This window comes from Aquarana catesbeiana, linkage group LG01 (assembly GCF_042186555.1).
Source record: "Aquarana catesbeiana isolate 2022-GZ linkage group LG01, ASM4218655v1, whole genome shotgun sequence".
NCBI lineage: Eukaryota > Metazoa > Chordata > Amphibia > Anura > Ranidae > Aquarana > Aquarana catesbeiana.
In genome coordinates, this window is record NC_133324.1 from 115,554,212 (window position 1) to 115,570,532 (window position 16,321).

A 16,321-nucleotide genomic window follows, 5' to 3' on the forward strand; every position below is an offset into this window, starting at 1 on the left:
TCTCTGACCATCTCCTGTATCATGTCCGCACAGTCTCTGACCATCTCCTGTATCATGTCCGCACAGTCTCTGACCATCTCCTGTATCATGTCCGCACAGTCTCTGACCATCTCCTGTATCACGTCCGCACAGTCTCTGACCATCTCCTGTATCACGTCCCCACAGTCTCTGACCATCTCCTGTATCATGTCCGCAGAGTCTCTGACCATCTCCTGTATCATGTCCACACTGTCTCTGACCGTCTCCTGTATCATGTCCGCAGAGTCTCTGACCATCTCCTGTATCATGTCTGCACATTCTCTAACCATTTCCTGTATCATGTCTGCACAGTCTTTGACCATTTCTTGTATCATGTCCGCAGAGTCTCTGACCATCTCCTGTATCATGTCTGCACAGTCTCTGACCATCTCCTGTATCATGTCTGCACAGTCTTTGACCATCTCCTGTATCATGTCTGCACAGTCTTTAACCATCTCCTGTATCATGTCTGCACAGTCTTTGACCATCTCCTGTATCATGTCTGTACAGTCTCTGACCATCTCCTGTATCATGTCCGCACAGTCTCTGACAATTTCTTGTATCATGTCCGCACAGTCTCTGACCATCTCCTGTATCATGTCCCCACAGTCTCTGACCATCTCCTGTATCATGTCCGCAGAGTCTCTGACCATCTCCTGTATCATGTCCACACAGTCTCTGACCGTCTCCTGTATCATGTCTGCACAGTCTCTGACCATCTCCTATATCATCTGCACATTCTCTAACCATTTCCTGTATCATGTCTGCACAGTCTTTGACCATTTCTTGTATCATGTCCGCAGAGTCTCTGACCATCTCCTGTATCATGTCTGCACAGTCTCTGACCATCTCCTGTATCATGTCTGCACAGTCTTTGACCATCTCCTGTATCATGTCTGCACAGTCTTTGACCATCTCCTGTATCATGTCTGTACAGTCTCTGACCATCTCCTGTATCATGTCCGCACAGTCTCTGACAATTTCTTGTATCATGTCTGCACAGTCTCTGACCATCTCCTGTATCATGTCCGCACAGTCTCTGACCATCTCCTGTATCATGTCCGCACAGTCTCTGACCATCTCCTGTATCATGTCCGCGCAGTCTCTGACCATCTCCTGTATTTTGTCCGCATAGTCTCTGACCATCTCCTGTATCATGTCCGCACAGTCTCTGACCGTCTCCTGTATCATGTCTGCACAGTCTTTGACCATCTCCTGTATCATGTCTGCACAGTCTTTGACCATCTCCTGTATCATGACTGCACAGTCGTTTACCATCTCCTGTATCATGTCTGTACAGTCTCTGACCATCTCCTGTATCATGTCCGCACAGTCTCTGACCATTTCTTGTATCATAACCGCAGAGTCTCTGACCATCTCTTGTATCATGTCTGCAGTCTCTGTGGGGAGGTCTACAGAGGAGTCAAGAGTGGGAGCGCTGCCGGGACAGGGGTCACGTGAGGAGTCACATGTGTGCAAAATGTGGAGAGGATAATATAGGATGAAACCAGAGCCACCAAGCTGGAGCCTAGAGAGTACCATCTGACTGAGCCGTGCAAGGTGCACCTGAGAGGAGGTAAGTGACAGTGCTGCAAGGCCAGTCTGAGGGGGATCACTGATGTAAAGGGGAGTGAATACAGTAAGGTAAAGGGGCACTGATTTAAAAGTTCCCCCTGATATCAGTAACCCCCCCCCTTACCTTAGTGCATTCACTCTGTGGAAGGTGGTCTGTGGTCACCAGAGTCGCCTCCATATCAGAGTTCCTGTTTTAGATGCAAGTTGGAACTCTGCGGACCCTGATGTAAAGGGGAATCCTGTGCATTCTGATATAAGTTGATCTCTGGTCACCAGAGCCCCCTTACATCAGAGTTCCCCCTTACACCAGTCTGCAGCATTCCCTCTTACATCATGATCTGCAGCATTCCCCTTTACATAAAATTTCCCCTTGCAATGTAAGGGGGAATCCTGCAGACTCTGATGTAAGGGGGAACTCTGTGTTGGGTTATATTACCCTGACCTTCATGTAAATGGAGAAATATGTTTTTTGACTTTTGTTATAACCTAAACACATTGTTAGTAGCAGCTGCACAAATTGTATCTATATTATAGATATAGAGATTATAGAGAGTATATATATATATCCTTTTTTTTTGTTTAATGATATTTTGATTAACCACTTGCTTACTGGGCAGTTAAACCCCCCTCCTATCCAGACCAATTTTCAGTTTTCAGCGCTGACCCACTTTGAATGACAATTGTGCGGTCATACAACACTGTACCCAAATGAAATTTTTATCATTTTTTTCCCACAAATAGAGCTTTCTTTTGGTGGTATTTGATCACCTCTGGGATTTTTATTTTTCGTTAAAAAAATGTAAAAAGACCGAATTTTATTTTTTATATTTTGTTATAAAAAATTTTAAACCAGTAATTTTTCTCCTTCATTGATGTATGCTGATGAGGCGGCAGTGATGAGCACCGATGGGTGGCAGTGATGGGCACTGATGGTTGGCAGTGATGGGCACTGATCAGTTACACTGATAGGCAGCACTGCTATGTGGCACTGATTGGCACCACTGGTGGGCATTGATAGGTGGCACTTGTGGGCATTGATAGGTAGCATTTGTGGGCATTGATAGGTGGCACTGTGGGCACTGTTAGGTGGCAATGGAATGTGGCACAAATGAGGCAGATGTGCCTCTTCCTCTTCGGGACTGATGTCCCTTGCAGCTGAGCCAGTGATCGGCTTTTCTTTCTCCTCACGCTGTCAGCGTGTGGAGAAAAAAAAAAAAAGATTACCGATCTTTTGTTTACATCATGTGATCAGCTGTCATTGGCTGAAAGCTAATCACATGGTAAGGGGCCGGGAGCGGCCCCTTACTCGGATCGGTGATCACCCGAGTCTCAGTGACTCTGTGATCACAGTGCGCTCCGCGCGCGCCCAATAGGGCACGTGCACAGGGGAGGACATCATATGACGGCCTCCTGGAAATTCAGGTCCGCGCTGTGGCCATCACTCGGCTATAGCGCAGACGGCAAGAGGTTAAAGAATAATTGGTTAGAGAACATTTTAGAAACTGTGAATTCATAATTTCCTAGGATTTAGGTCTCTTAATATAGTTGATATATACAGTTATTTTTTTATCACTTTAATTATTTTTCCCATTATGGGCATGAATGGGGCCTCATGTCTAAGTTTTGCCTAAGGTCTCACAAAGCCTAGAGCCGCCTCTGCCTAAACCCAAATGTGAGAAAGGCCAAGATCATGACTAAAATTATGAAGAGTCTGCAGAAGAATTTTGGGGTACGACGATCCAAGGATCAACTGAGGAAACGATGGTCAGACCTGAAATTGAGGGAGCACGATCAGTACAGAAGAATCAAGAGAGTGCTTCTAAAAAGTAAGTAGTTGTCGTGTGTTCCTATTATTATTATTATTACTTGCATGCTGCTCCATGTGCTTTTCTTTACTGTTGTACAGTTTAAAATGGCAACTTTCATGGTCATGGGCACATAAATCTGTCGTAGGAAACATTGTTCGTTCGCCCACTAAAATACGTTGTTTTGGGCACATGCAGGTTAACTACATTTGTTCAGGCCTATTTGTATTAAGAGAAGTTTTTTGTCTAAATGGGTTTGTAACTAGAATTAAATGCAAAGTTGATTTAGTGTAAAGGAGAGTACACTCAGCAGCTGTTTACACATCTGGACGCAGGAGCACTAGTGTGGGACACAAGAACACCCTTTTTAGGGAGTCCCATGCAGGTGCTCCAGTGGATACTTGGGGTGTCTCCATGTGTGAAACTTGTCCAAAAAGGGAAGTCTTCCAGCATTGGAAAGGAAATAAAAATGTCTTCAGCTTGGAACTCTGCCAAAACAGACAATTGTACGACACTTCCAAGCAATGTTTTATATTCCTATTTCTGCCCTCCAATATCTGTGTGCTAAGTATATCTTTTTTTATTCACATAGGGGAGAAAAGACTTGGAACAACTGAGGACACCAGGGACCAGGGACCCACCACCTCCGAAAGAAGGGGAAGTCACCAAAAACCAAGCAGAGGATGAGGAGGGAAATGTTTTGGAAGTGGGCGAAATTGTCACCACAACAGGTGAGTGTCTGAGACCACAGCTTCAGGTAAGAGATCTGTTCCTGCATATTTATAATACATGGTGTTTTTTATTTTTTTTTTAAGGTGATGTGGATGTTGTGGAAGAAGAAACTCATTTCACAAGTGAAAATGCCCAGATCCTCATCGGGGAGATAATGGGGTGCAATCGCGATTTAGAAAATATTAAGCAAAACATCAATGTTGTTCAACAAAAAATGAAGAACATCATTGATGTGTTAGGGAGAATCTAAACCACACAAAAAATGTTACACTTTTTTATTGTGTATTTTTGCTTTTAAAAAAATGTTTTAAAGTAGTTTAAAAGCCAAATTTTGAAGATGCACACAGTGTGTCAACATGTGCTAGCTGCCATCAGGGAGATCAATGTACGCGTTTTGTGGGTGCACCCCCAAAACACGTCCATTGGTCCCCCATGATGGGAGCGAGCACATGTTGACATTAGGCATGGGATCGGGAGAGAAATCCCCATTTTGACTCTCAATTTGTGTGTATCTTCACAATTTGGCTTTTACAGGGGTGACATCACCCCATCTGATGAAGGCAATATCAACACAGTTTAGACATAATAATCTCTGATATTGCCTTCACTTAATCAAAGTTGAACTTTGTAAGTTCCTGAGTTGTGTATGTTATGCTTTGAAACATGACTGTTTAACCAAAAATGGCTATTTCTAATTAATGTGACAAAAAATAATGTTATACAACAAAGATGTTGGTTTGTTAAAAAACCCTTTTATAAATGCACATGTGAATGTGCTTTGAGTAAAAAGTTTGATACTGGGTGGCTTCTTCTTTCAATGCTCAAAAGCATTTTTTGGAGTAAGTTGGTGTTTACAGTGACAATGGGGGTTATGTACTAAAGGCAAATCCACTTTACACTACAAGTACACTTTCAGTGCAGTTTTAAGTGCACTTGTAGTGCAAAGTGGATTTTCCTTTAGTAACTACTTTATAATTTCCAACAATCATGCCATTTTCGTGACTCCCAAAAATTACTTCATGTTGCTTACAATTATGAATATTTTTAGCATTAATGCATTGCATACATTAACAACAAAAAAAGGTGTGTGTGTGTGTGTAGCAGACCTACAACATAGTAGTTAGCTGAAGAAAAGATTGTCACCTCATGTATCAAACAAATTATGTTTGCACTATTAAAGAAAATGGCCAAAAAAGCCCATTGGAGAACCTAGGAGACAGCTAAAAGATACACAAGCAGTAAATCAAATGAAATATTATTTCAGATTATAAAAAATATTTATTGAAAAAATGTCTCAGACATTTGCTGGCATATCAATGGCCCCCCTACCCGCAAAGTATTCCAGATATTTTTGTCTCACTTTGCGGGCGCTTTGGGGAGCAAGCCAGGATGGCCAGCTTCAAGTGCCGCCAGGGTTGAAGTATCAGGAAAGCTGGCCTCAGTCCCAACTGAGGCCACATAGTTCGTAGTATTATTTTGAAGAAAATTGTGCAGAATGCAGCAGGCAAGCACAATATGGTTCAATTTATATTCCGCCATGTGGATTGGTGTCAGAAATAGGTGGAACCGACTGGCCGTTATCCCGAAAGCGTTCTCCACCACTCTTCTGGCTCTGGCCAGCCGGTAGTTAAAAACCCTCTGGTCCGGGGTGAGGGTCCTCATGGGAAATGGTCTCATCAGATGTTCACCCAGCCCAAATGCTTCATCAGCAACAAAGACAAATGGCAGTCCTTCCACATTCTCTTCCGAAGGTGGCAATCCCAAGCCACCACTCTGGAGATGCTTGTAGAACTCCGTCTGGGCGATGACTCCGACATCCGGCCATTCTTCTCCACGTCCACATAGAGGAACTCATATGTCGCCTACACCACCGCCAACATCACAATACTATTAAACCCCTTATGCCCCGTACACACGGTCGGACTTTGTTCGGACATTCCGACAACAAAATCCTAGGATTTTTTCTGACAGATGTTGGCTCAAACTTGTCTTGCATACACACGGTCACACAAAGTTGTCGGAAAATCCGATCATTCTGAACGCGGTGATGTAAAACACGTACGTCGGGACTATAAACGGGGCAGTGGCCAATAGCTTTCATCTCTTTATTTTTTCTGAGCATGCGTGGCACTTTGTGCGTCGGATTTGTATACACACGATCGGAAATTCCGACAACGGATTTTGTTGTCGGAAAATTTTATAGCCTGCTCTCAAACTTTGTGTGTCGGAAAATCCGATGGAAAATGTGTGATGGAGCCTACACACGGTCGGAATTTCCGACAACAAGGTCCTATCACATATTTTCCGTCGGAAAATCCGACCGTGTGTACGGGGCATTATAGTTATAATAGTATGACCCCGAGTTGGGGGGTGGGACTATGTGGACGTGTTTCCCATCTATTGCCCCTCCACAATCGGCAAAGTGGGATGCCACAGTCTGCCATTCCTGTGGCATTGAAGGAAACTGTGGAGTCAAACAAGAAAAAAAAAAATAGTAATTTTGAACATAAACATAGCAAGCAGATTAGACACAAACATTCTTGGCCAACATCAGTATAACATTTATGAAGGAGTATTTAAAGACAAAAGTATAAGGTCCAATTATCCGATTCATCCCCCCTCTGATGGCCCATTGTAAAAATTTTAGGGGGGGGAGATGTTTTGGACAGGTAACCGTCTCCACTTCATTGAGAGCTGAATGCATAAATAATGTGTGTTACTTTGGCCAGCCCCTCCTTACTCACACTATTGGCAGCCCACTGGACAGGTAAGAAGTGTCATAATACAAAAATAAAAATACACACTTTGTACAAGTACAAATTGAAGCATATTTTACATTCTGCAATTACCTATCAAGATAATAAGAGAACAAAACTTTAAACAGTACCATTTGAAAGTATTCAGGCAGGCCCTTTCACTACATGCTTTGGGGAATTTATCCATAAATATGAACACAAAAGAGGTAGGTATAGTGTGTATGGGTTTGACAGCAGATAGAGGATTGGTATCGTTTGACTTAGTGGTTGGGGGAAGGGGTTTAAAATGATTTTGGTAACCAAAAAAAAGCCTCTGGCACTCTGCAAGAATTTAAGCACACAGATAACATTTGGACACATTTTAGGGTTTTTTTAGGGTAAAGCACCACTATGGAGATGACAAAATACATTGTTAAGTGACTAGGCTAGGTGTATATGGGCCCAGGATAGCATGCTGGGAGGTTAGTGAAGGCAAATATGCATGAAGGACAAAAAAGGAACTTAAAAAAAAATCAAGCATGCAAGAGGACAAAGGGGACATTCACAGCATATTACAATCATGGTAATTAGGGAATGATGAAAGAAATACAATACAATTAGCAAATATTACATACATAGAATGTGATGTTAAAGGAGAAAACTTATCCTAATATAGTCCTTTTGCAGGACCTGTATGATGGCAGAACAGGTCTCTGCAATAATGATCCCCAGAGCCTGGGGGGAAATGCCTGTAGAGAACTTGATGTCCTGCAGACTTCTCCCTGTCACCAAGTACCGCAAGGTGGCGATGAGCCTTTGTTCAGGAGTGATGGCTTGCCGCATGCAGGTGTCCTACTTCATAATATAAGGGGACAGCAAAGCCAACAAACGGTGAAAAACGGGGTCCGTCATCCGGAGATAATTCCCGAATTTATCAGGATTATTCTCACGGATCTCTGCAACAAAGGCATATGACAGAATTGGTCACGCTGGAGCAACCAATTCTTCATCCATGAACTCCTCCCCACCCTGTTCATGGACTGGGCTTGGGTCAAAGTAAGAACCCCAACACCAAGCCCCTGCACAGCACGAACTCTACGACGAGTATGTACCAGCAACATGGCTTCATGTCTGGTCAGAACGAACTAACAGAACGCACTGAAAAAACAGATATGAACTGACTACACGCATTGAAAACCAGATACAAACCAACAAGCACATACTGAAGAGCAGTAATAACGTTCTGAAAAGCACGAGTCTGAACAGCGAGAATCGTCTCTCACCAAACTTCTTCTAACACGAGATTAGCAGAAGGAGCCCAAAGGGTGGCGCACTTGGTATTGAACTTCCCTTTTCTAGTCCCGTCGTACGTGTTGTACGTCACCTCGTTCTTGACGTTCGGAAATTCCGACAATTTTGTGTGATCGTGTGTATGCAAGACAAGTTTGAGCCAGCATCCGTCTGAAAAAATCCATGGATTTTGTTGTCGGAATGTCCGATCAATGTCCGATCATGTGTATGCAGCATAACACATTATGGTATAAACCTGCAGTGGGCCAGTATATAAAAATATTTTAGCGGAGTTTAATATCGCTTTAAACCTGCGTTCAAAATATTGAATAAAATAATAAAAGGTTTTTTAATGTGGTTTGCAGCTTGCAAAAAATTATATTAAAAAAAATGTATTACTTTGTTTAAAGGTGTACGCTGTTTTATTACTTTGTTCAAGTAGAATGTTTTTTCAAAAGGTTATAACAGACACGACAATCCCTTGTACTTGTCTGTGATTCTTGGATAAATAGTAGTGAGATCACAGAAAGAAAGTTGTACCTTTGCCTCCTATGTCCTCTCTTGTGTACTTTCTTCCTTATTACCGTATTTGTAGAGAGGAATAATATCTTTTACAGCAGGTTAGTGACATCAGCTCAGCCCATGGTGTGATCAGAGAGAACACAGCCTAATTAGCTTTAGCCAAGGATTTGTGAAGTGACTATTAACCTTTACACTTAACATGAACAAAACCGTCATAAAAACATGAGTATTTCAATTCTTTAACTGTATCATATATATTATGTAGCACCCCCTTACCCATTGATAGGTTTTCTGTTAGAAGTCACACCATACCCCCCAACATTTTGAGATGGGAATGAGGGACACCTGCTAGAAAACGTATGTAGGCATAGGACACGTCCCCTGCCACACCCCCTTAAAGGAGACTTAATTGAAAAAAAAAGGTTAATTAAATCTACAAGGGCAATACAAAATAAAAGTGCAATACAGTGCTGTCGCTCTAAATGGTACAAAGCAGCCAGCACAGCAAAAGACAATTGCAAACAAATAAAAACTGGTAAAAGTGCAGCGCTAATAAGAACAGTCACTAAGTGATAAGAGGCCATATGAGTGATAAGAAATACATACACATATAATAACTATAAATGTAAAAATAAACAGTGAAGTAACAAAATAAATCCACCAAGGTGATGAGTGAAAAATGAATGAAGCACATTAAAATAATAATATATACAGAAATGCATATAAGGTGAAGCCAAAATGAAGTCTATAAGTTAATCCTGGTAGTTGTATAGGGGGTCAAATGGATGACATCATTGGAACATCAGTGGGAAGACGGTTGAGGAAAGTAAAAAAAACAAGGAAAGGAGCACCTCTGAGTATATATCATAAACAATTTATTATAAAAACAATATCCACTCACATGAAAAGAAGTAAAGTTGAATTTGGATGCCTCTCTGGGCTGAGGAGGTGGGACTACATGTCACAGTGAGTCCGCTTCTGACTTGGAGGATGCAGCACATCAGATCCCAGGGAGGATAAGGTGGAACTGCAGGTCACAGCAAGTCCTCTTTGTTGCTGACAAAGTGCAGCAAATCAAAACCGCCGCGCTGCAGCTTTACGATTCCCATCCGGTGTCCGCAATGATAGGAAACGGCAGTGCGGTGAGGATCCAGAATGAGGCTTGGAAGGCAAACAGCGTGGCTCGGGCTGTGATGTCACTATAGTGCAACGCGTTTCTGAGCGTGCGTGCTATGAATGGTATGAGAGCTGCACTCCTTTCACTGCAGGGCCGTTTCCCATCATTGCGGACACTGGATGGGAATCGTAAAGCTGCAGCGCGGCTTGTCACAGGCTCTGGCGCTTCACCATCCTCATCCTCCCTGCAATCTACACCCTGCAAAGCGGACTATTTAAGATCCCACCTCACTCTCTCTGGGTTTTGATGTGCTGTACTTTGTCAGCCTCACGTTGCCAAGCCTAAATTACAATACTTGCAGCCAAATGCTCAGGGTAACTTCAACTCAAGTTTTATTAAAGCCAATAAACTACTTACAGTCAATGCAGAAAAATGGACATTTATTCCAGACATCCACTCTGATTTATTCAGATTGTAGAGCAGCTTCAATTCAGCACACTTACACCTTGGGTGAACCACCAGGTCTTCCTGCAATGTCCACCAGCAGTAGCTTCTACCCAGCTCTCCAGGACACTCTTCAGCAGCAAAGTCTTCACCCCTGGGGCTCCAATCCAGCTCTTCACCATCCAGTTCACTTCCCCTGGATAAACCCTCCAGAAGGACAGCTGAAAGTTTCAAGCCCCAGGTTTGGGCCTCTCTGTAGCACAGCACACCCACACCAAGCAGCAGGCCTGGGAGGAAAGAATCACAGAAGCATGCACCTCCTTAGGCAAAGGCAGAGCCTGGCAAGCACCACCCTTCTCCAGCATGCACCACTGGCTGTAAACTTCTCAATGGTTTGCCAGGTAGGCACTCCCTAACAGCAGGCAGAAGCAAACAATAACACTGAGCTAAAGCGGAAGAAAAGCCGCATGTTCCCTCCTATCCCCTTATGTTCCCCTATGCTGCCTAACTTGTATAAAAAGGTGTGTGTCCTTGCCTATTTTTAATCTGCTTGGTCGGATCATGTGATCCTGCAGCTCCCTTTCCCTAGCAGTGAGTGGCTGCTACAGGGGAGAGGAGCGAGCACCAACAACAGCTGGACCATGGGAGCCTATAGGTGACGTCATGTCTCCCCAAATTCCCAGCCATTGTCGAGCGCTCTTGTGCACTGAGCTGCAGGATCACATGACCAGACCAAAGTAGATTGAAAATAGGGAAGTACATAGATTTTTTTAATAAAGGTTAGGCAGGGAAGAAAACATTTTTAAGAATAGTTATAGTTAGGGTTTTCTTCCAATTGTCTAAAGCATTTTTGGCCACACTTCTATGGATGACAGCAGTGCAGTTCGTTTTGCACTCTCGTGTCCCATTTTTGCCAACAGCAGGCTAAAGGCCGATGTCAGCTAAAGGCCGAGGCTCAGCTTCCCTATGTACCAATATATCATTAATGTATCTTTGTTGCAGAAAAGAAAAGCTTTCTATGTCTTCTAGGTCAGGTATCATCTCAGCCTCCAGTGCCCCCTGTAGAAAACTCCTCCATTTCCCATCACAAAATTTGTTATTTGGAATGGAAAACGTGCTAGAAGATAGTACTTTATCAGTTGACCCCAATAATACACACCTGCGCCCGCCCTACCCCTCCAGGAGATTGCCCCCACCCACCTCCTCGGTTACATGCTTATCCAATGCATTCATTATCAGTCAGCACTATTCTCACTAAACACATAGCTATCGATAGATTTCTTCTTGCATAGATCATGCAGGATCTGAGCGATCACATAACAGCCTATTTGAAGAAGAGCTGTAGTACTGAAAACAGGAGAAGTGTGTAGCAGAATCTCTGACCTCTTCCAGTCTAATGGGAACCTTCCAGGCAAAAGGTAGCTGACATCCTTCAATAAGTGGTGGGTTGTGAGGCATAGTGGGTGCAAAGGTGGTAAAAGTCATTGGGCGCTAGACACTTCTTGGATGTAAAAGAGGTTTCATTTCTTTGACAGACCTTTTTATATTTTGTAGGGGAAAGAGGGTTAGGGCAAGGACACTCTTAAGTAGTTGCAATTTCAAATAGCAGACTCCGAGACTTCAATAGGAGAACAGCCGTACGAGGAAAGGCCCCAGCCAGGCGCCACTTCTGCACGTGCAGGATTGCTGTCTCCTATGGCAACAGTATTTAAACAGTTCCTAACTCAAAGTAACAGTTCTCTCAGCTGTACTACAACTTTTCATTGTAGTTCTTCAGCCCCTTAAGCTCCTGGTCCCTCACTGGACCCTCTGATTCACTGACTCTGACTCCAGTGAGCTCCTCAAGGCTTTTGCGGTGGTATCTCCCTGCAAATATGTATTGCACTTAACATAGAAACATGGAAAAGTGATGGCAGAAAAAGACAGAGTAAAAAATGAAAAAAGAAAAGTGTGTGAGTGTGGCGCTGTCCCAAAGTTGCAGAAGAAATGTCTGCATATATACAGTTTTATCAAAAGTGTCACGTGTGTATTCCTTTAAGTGAAATATGTATGGCAGTTATTACCACTCCTGTGGGTTAAAGTGACTGGTGATTTAAACATGAGAAGCATAATGAGTGCAATAAATCGCATCCAAGGTGTCTAGTGCTATATTCCCTCAAAAGGAAAAAACAGTATTAACCACTGCTAAGAGCATGAAGCGGTCTGTGTCTAAACACTAGAAAACACAAAGTTGCAATAAATACATCACACGTGACATGCAAAAAATTCTAAAGTGTCTAGTGCTAAATAAATAAATATTAAAATGTTGTTCTACAAACGTTGCAAATAACAAAGTGACAAGTGCCCTATGAAGAGGTCACTCTGAAAAGTGCTAAACACACGTGCCATGCAAATGGTTCTATGATAGTAAACAGTTCATATGGGTAAGTCCCCGGTGCACTATAAGTGAAAAAAGGCGTCCTTTGTGGGATTCCTCAAAGCATACAACAGGTGTTAATCCAGTGCTGGTGTCTCGCGTTGTGATTGTGCAGAGACTCACCAGCTGTATATCCCCTGCAGGGGTAACGAGTAGTCACAGTATGTGCCACTGTGCAGCAGTGCTTGGCAAGACCAGGACCAGGATGATATCATAAGGACATAAGAAGAAAGGATTCCATAGTGTGAAACCGTTTAAAACCACTATTTATTAGGTCAGATAAAAAGGGTACTCACATTGTAATGGAAAAAATGAGCGGTGTACAATGCTTACAAAGATGTTCCTAAGCGTCAGCTTTGCAGGGAGATGTCAGCAAGGCATTCAGTCAAAGGCCACGGGGCGTGGCCTTTGACTGAATGCCTTGCTGACATCTCCCTGCAAAGCTGACGCTTAGGAACATCTTTGTAAGCATTGTACACCGCTCATTTTTTCCATTACAATGTGAGTACCCTTTTTATCTGACCTAATAAATAGTGGTTTTAAACGGTTTCACACTATGGAATCCTTTCTTCTTATGTCCTTATGATATCATCCTGGTCCTGGTCTTGCCAAGCACTGCTGCACAGTGGCACATACTGTGACTACTCGTTACCCCTGCAGGGGATATACAGCTGGTGAGTCTCTGCACAATCACAACGCGAGACACCAGCACTGGATTAACACCTGTTGTATGCTTTGAGGAATCCCACAAAGGACGCCTTTTTTCACTTATAGTGCACCGGGGACTTACCCATATGAACTGTTTACTATCATAGAACCATTTGCATGGCACGTGTGTTTAGCACTTTTCAGAGTGACCTCTTCATAGGGCACTTGTCACTTTGTTATTTGCAACGTTTGTAGAACAACATTTTAATATTTATTTATTTAGCACTAGACACTTTAGAATTTTTTGCATGTCACGTGTGATGTATTTATTGCAACTTTGTGTTTTCTAGTGTTTAGACACAGACCGCTTCATGCTCTTAGCAGTGGTTAATACTGTTTTTTCCTTTTGAGGGAATATAGCACTAGACACCTTGGATGCGATTTATTGCACTCATTATGCTTCTCATGTTTAAATCACCAGTCACTTTAACCCACAGGAGTGGTAATAACTGCCATACATATTTCACTTAAAGGAATACACACGTGACACTTTTGATAAAACTGTATATATGCAGACATTTCTTCTGCAACTTTGGGACAGCGCCACACTCACACACTTTTCTTTTTTCACTTTTTCCGCTCATTCCACCCCCTGTGGAGTCAGCGTATGTGAGGGCAGCAGTCTATCAATTTAGGAATATACTTCCCACCTAGGCTTCTAATTACACCCATTAGCGCGGACTCCCTATTTCCTCTGTTACAAAAAGACAGAGTAGCCCATCGAGTCTGCCCATTTCTAAATGTTAATGGTACCCCAAGCGCGGGTTCTCTGGTTCTGGAGCTTCTTTTGGGGAGTTTGTCGCACGTAGGGCAGCCCATTCAAATGAATAAACTGCCCTATGTGTGACGAGTGGACATGCTCCAAAAAGCGCTCGTGAAGGTGTGAATGGGGCCTGACAGCTGAGTGTCTCCATCCACTTCCTCCTATGTACTTGCATAAAAAAGACCATTCACTATGCAATCTGATTGTACAACCTCTGTAAAATTTTGATTTACCAAATCTATGGAATATGAGGACCCACCTGAATAATACATTCAATTTGTATCAAATCAGTCAAGCCCTTACACTACATAGCTGATAGTAGATCTAATGAGATCGTAGACAGAACACCTTAACCCTAATGCCGCATACACATGATTGGATTTTCTGACAACAATATCGTGGATTTTTGTTCGAAGGATTTTGTCTCAAACTTGTCTTGCATACACATGTTGGCCAAAAATTCCGAACGTGAGAACGTGGTGACGTTCAACACGAACCGAGAAAAAGGAAGTTCAATAGCCAGTGCGTCTCCTTCTGCTTGATTCAGAGCATGCATGAACTTTTGTGCGACGGACTTGTGTACACACGATCGGACTTTCCGACAACAAGTTTTTTTGGTGGAAAATTTGGGAACCTGCTTTCAAACATTTGTTGGCGGTAATTCCGACAGCAAATGTTCGATGGAGCATACACACGGTCGGCAATGTGAGCCCGACAACGAGCTCACATTGAACATTTCCCGTCGGAAAATCCGACCGTTTGTGTGCGGCATAATAAATAATACTCTTGACACAATAACCTGTGGTTTGAAATAGGCCATGCCCTTTATTATAGGTATAATAACTTCAAAAATAGTAACTTATTCATTTTATTAAATTTAATTAAGTAATATTCATATTTTATTATTTAAATATTACATCACAATAACTATAGCTCAGCTATATAAGCTCGAGCTATTACTTTAACTCCACCATAACATCCCCTTTCAAAGAAGGGACAATAAATACAAACATAACATCTCCTCTCAGAAAAAAGGATAAACCTTTATAACTAGGGCCACAACAAGGGGAAGGGGGGTGGGACTGGCTTTCTTTGAATCTTCTTTCCGTCTGCCTGCTTGATGACGCATTTTCTTCTTTATATAGGTACCTGCTTGTGACAGAAGATCGTTTATTGGATAACTGTCAGCTCATCTCTCCAATCCGTGGTATGTAATATTTATCTATTTATTTATTTTTATAACCGTTTTCAATATAATTTATTTGGCTGTCACGATCCTATATGTGGTGTGGCTGGTGACATTTTATGCCCCACCCTTCACTTTTATGGGATCGTAGACAGAACTCCTTAACTCTAATAAATAATACTCTTGACACACTAACCTGTGGTTTGAAATAGGTTGTGTCCTTTATTATAGGTATAATAACTTCAATAAAAGTAACTTATTAATTTTATTAAATCTAATTAAGCGATACTTGTATTTTATTATTTAAATATTACATCACAATAACTATAGTTCAGCTATATTAATGTCCAGAGCTATTACTTTAACTCCACCATAAAATCCCATACACCAGCCAATTCCACACAGGTCTGCATGTCAAGATTCAAGATATCTAAAGCTATATCTGATAAGTGAACATTATCAGGTCTGTAAAAACCTGACAACCCTCCTTCCAGGTCCACGTGCCGGAAAGACAAACCGTTTATAGAAGGCATGAATTTAGCTAAGGTTCTATTGATACGTTTGCGTATCTTTTCAATGTATTTAAATTCGAAGTACAACAACCAATGTAAACGAGGAACTATTTCTGAAAATATTAAAACAGTGTCAGGTAAAACAGCATGGAAGCACAATAAATCCAATCTACGGTAATTTGAGCCAATAATTCCAAAGTATTACATTTACAAATGTCATTGCCTGACGATTGTAAGATGACAACCTGCACCATAGGCCATTGTTCATGCAAATGACCTATGTTTTGTATAACTCATTCTTTTGCATTCAACGTTTACCGTACCAATGAACTTTATATAATTCACTCGACAAACCCAGATTGGTACCATCAATCCTATGCTCAGCTCTTTTCTTAGCCCAGAATATGAATGAGTGGCTGACAATCCAGGTGTTAATTATAATTCCTGAAAATTAAAAGGAAGAATTAGGCCGAACATACTATCTAAAACAGTTAGATT

At 42.2% G+C, this 16,321-nt stretch overlaps 1 protein-coding gene and 1 long non-coding RNA gene across 2 annotated transcripts in view; both read left to right on the forward strand.

Moving 5' to 3' along the window:
- Positions 1-3,248: 3,248 nt before the first annotated feature.
- On the forward strand, positions 3,249-4,619 carry LOC141108471 (uncharacterized). The gene is made up of 3 exons (XR_012236105.1): positions 3,249-3,419; positions 3,991-4,129; positions 4,214-4,619. It is a non-coding gene; the product is annotated as an uncharacterized lncRNA (long non-coding RNA).
- An 8,468-nt stretch (positions 4,620-13,087) lies between these two features.
- The window catches only part of NDUFAF2 (NADH:ubiquinone oxidoreductase complex assembly factor 2), a 249,402-nt gene continuing 246,168 nt past the window's right edge, over positions 13,088-16,321 (forward strand). Inside the window, exons 1-2 of the mRNA XM_073623183.1 lie at positions 13,088-13,155; positions 15,271-15,332. Coding sequence (XP_073479284.1) covers positions 13,154-13,155; positions 15,271-15,332 — 64 coding nt within the window. The 5' untranslated portion in view covers positions 13,088-13,153. The remainder of the gene's footprint in view (positions 13,156-15,270; positions 15,333-16,321) is intronic.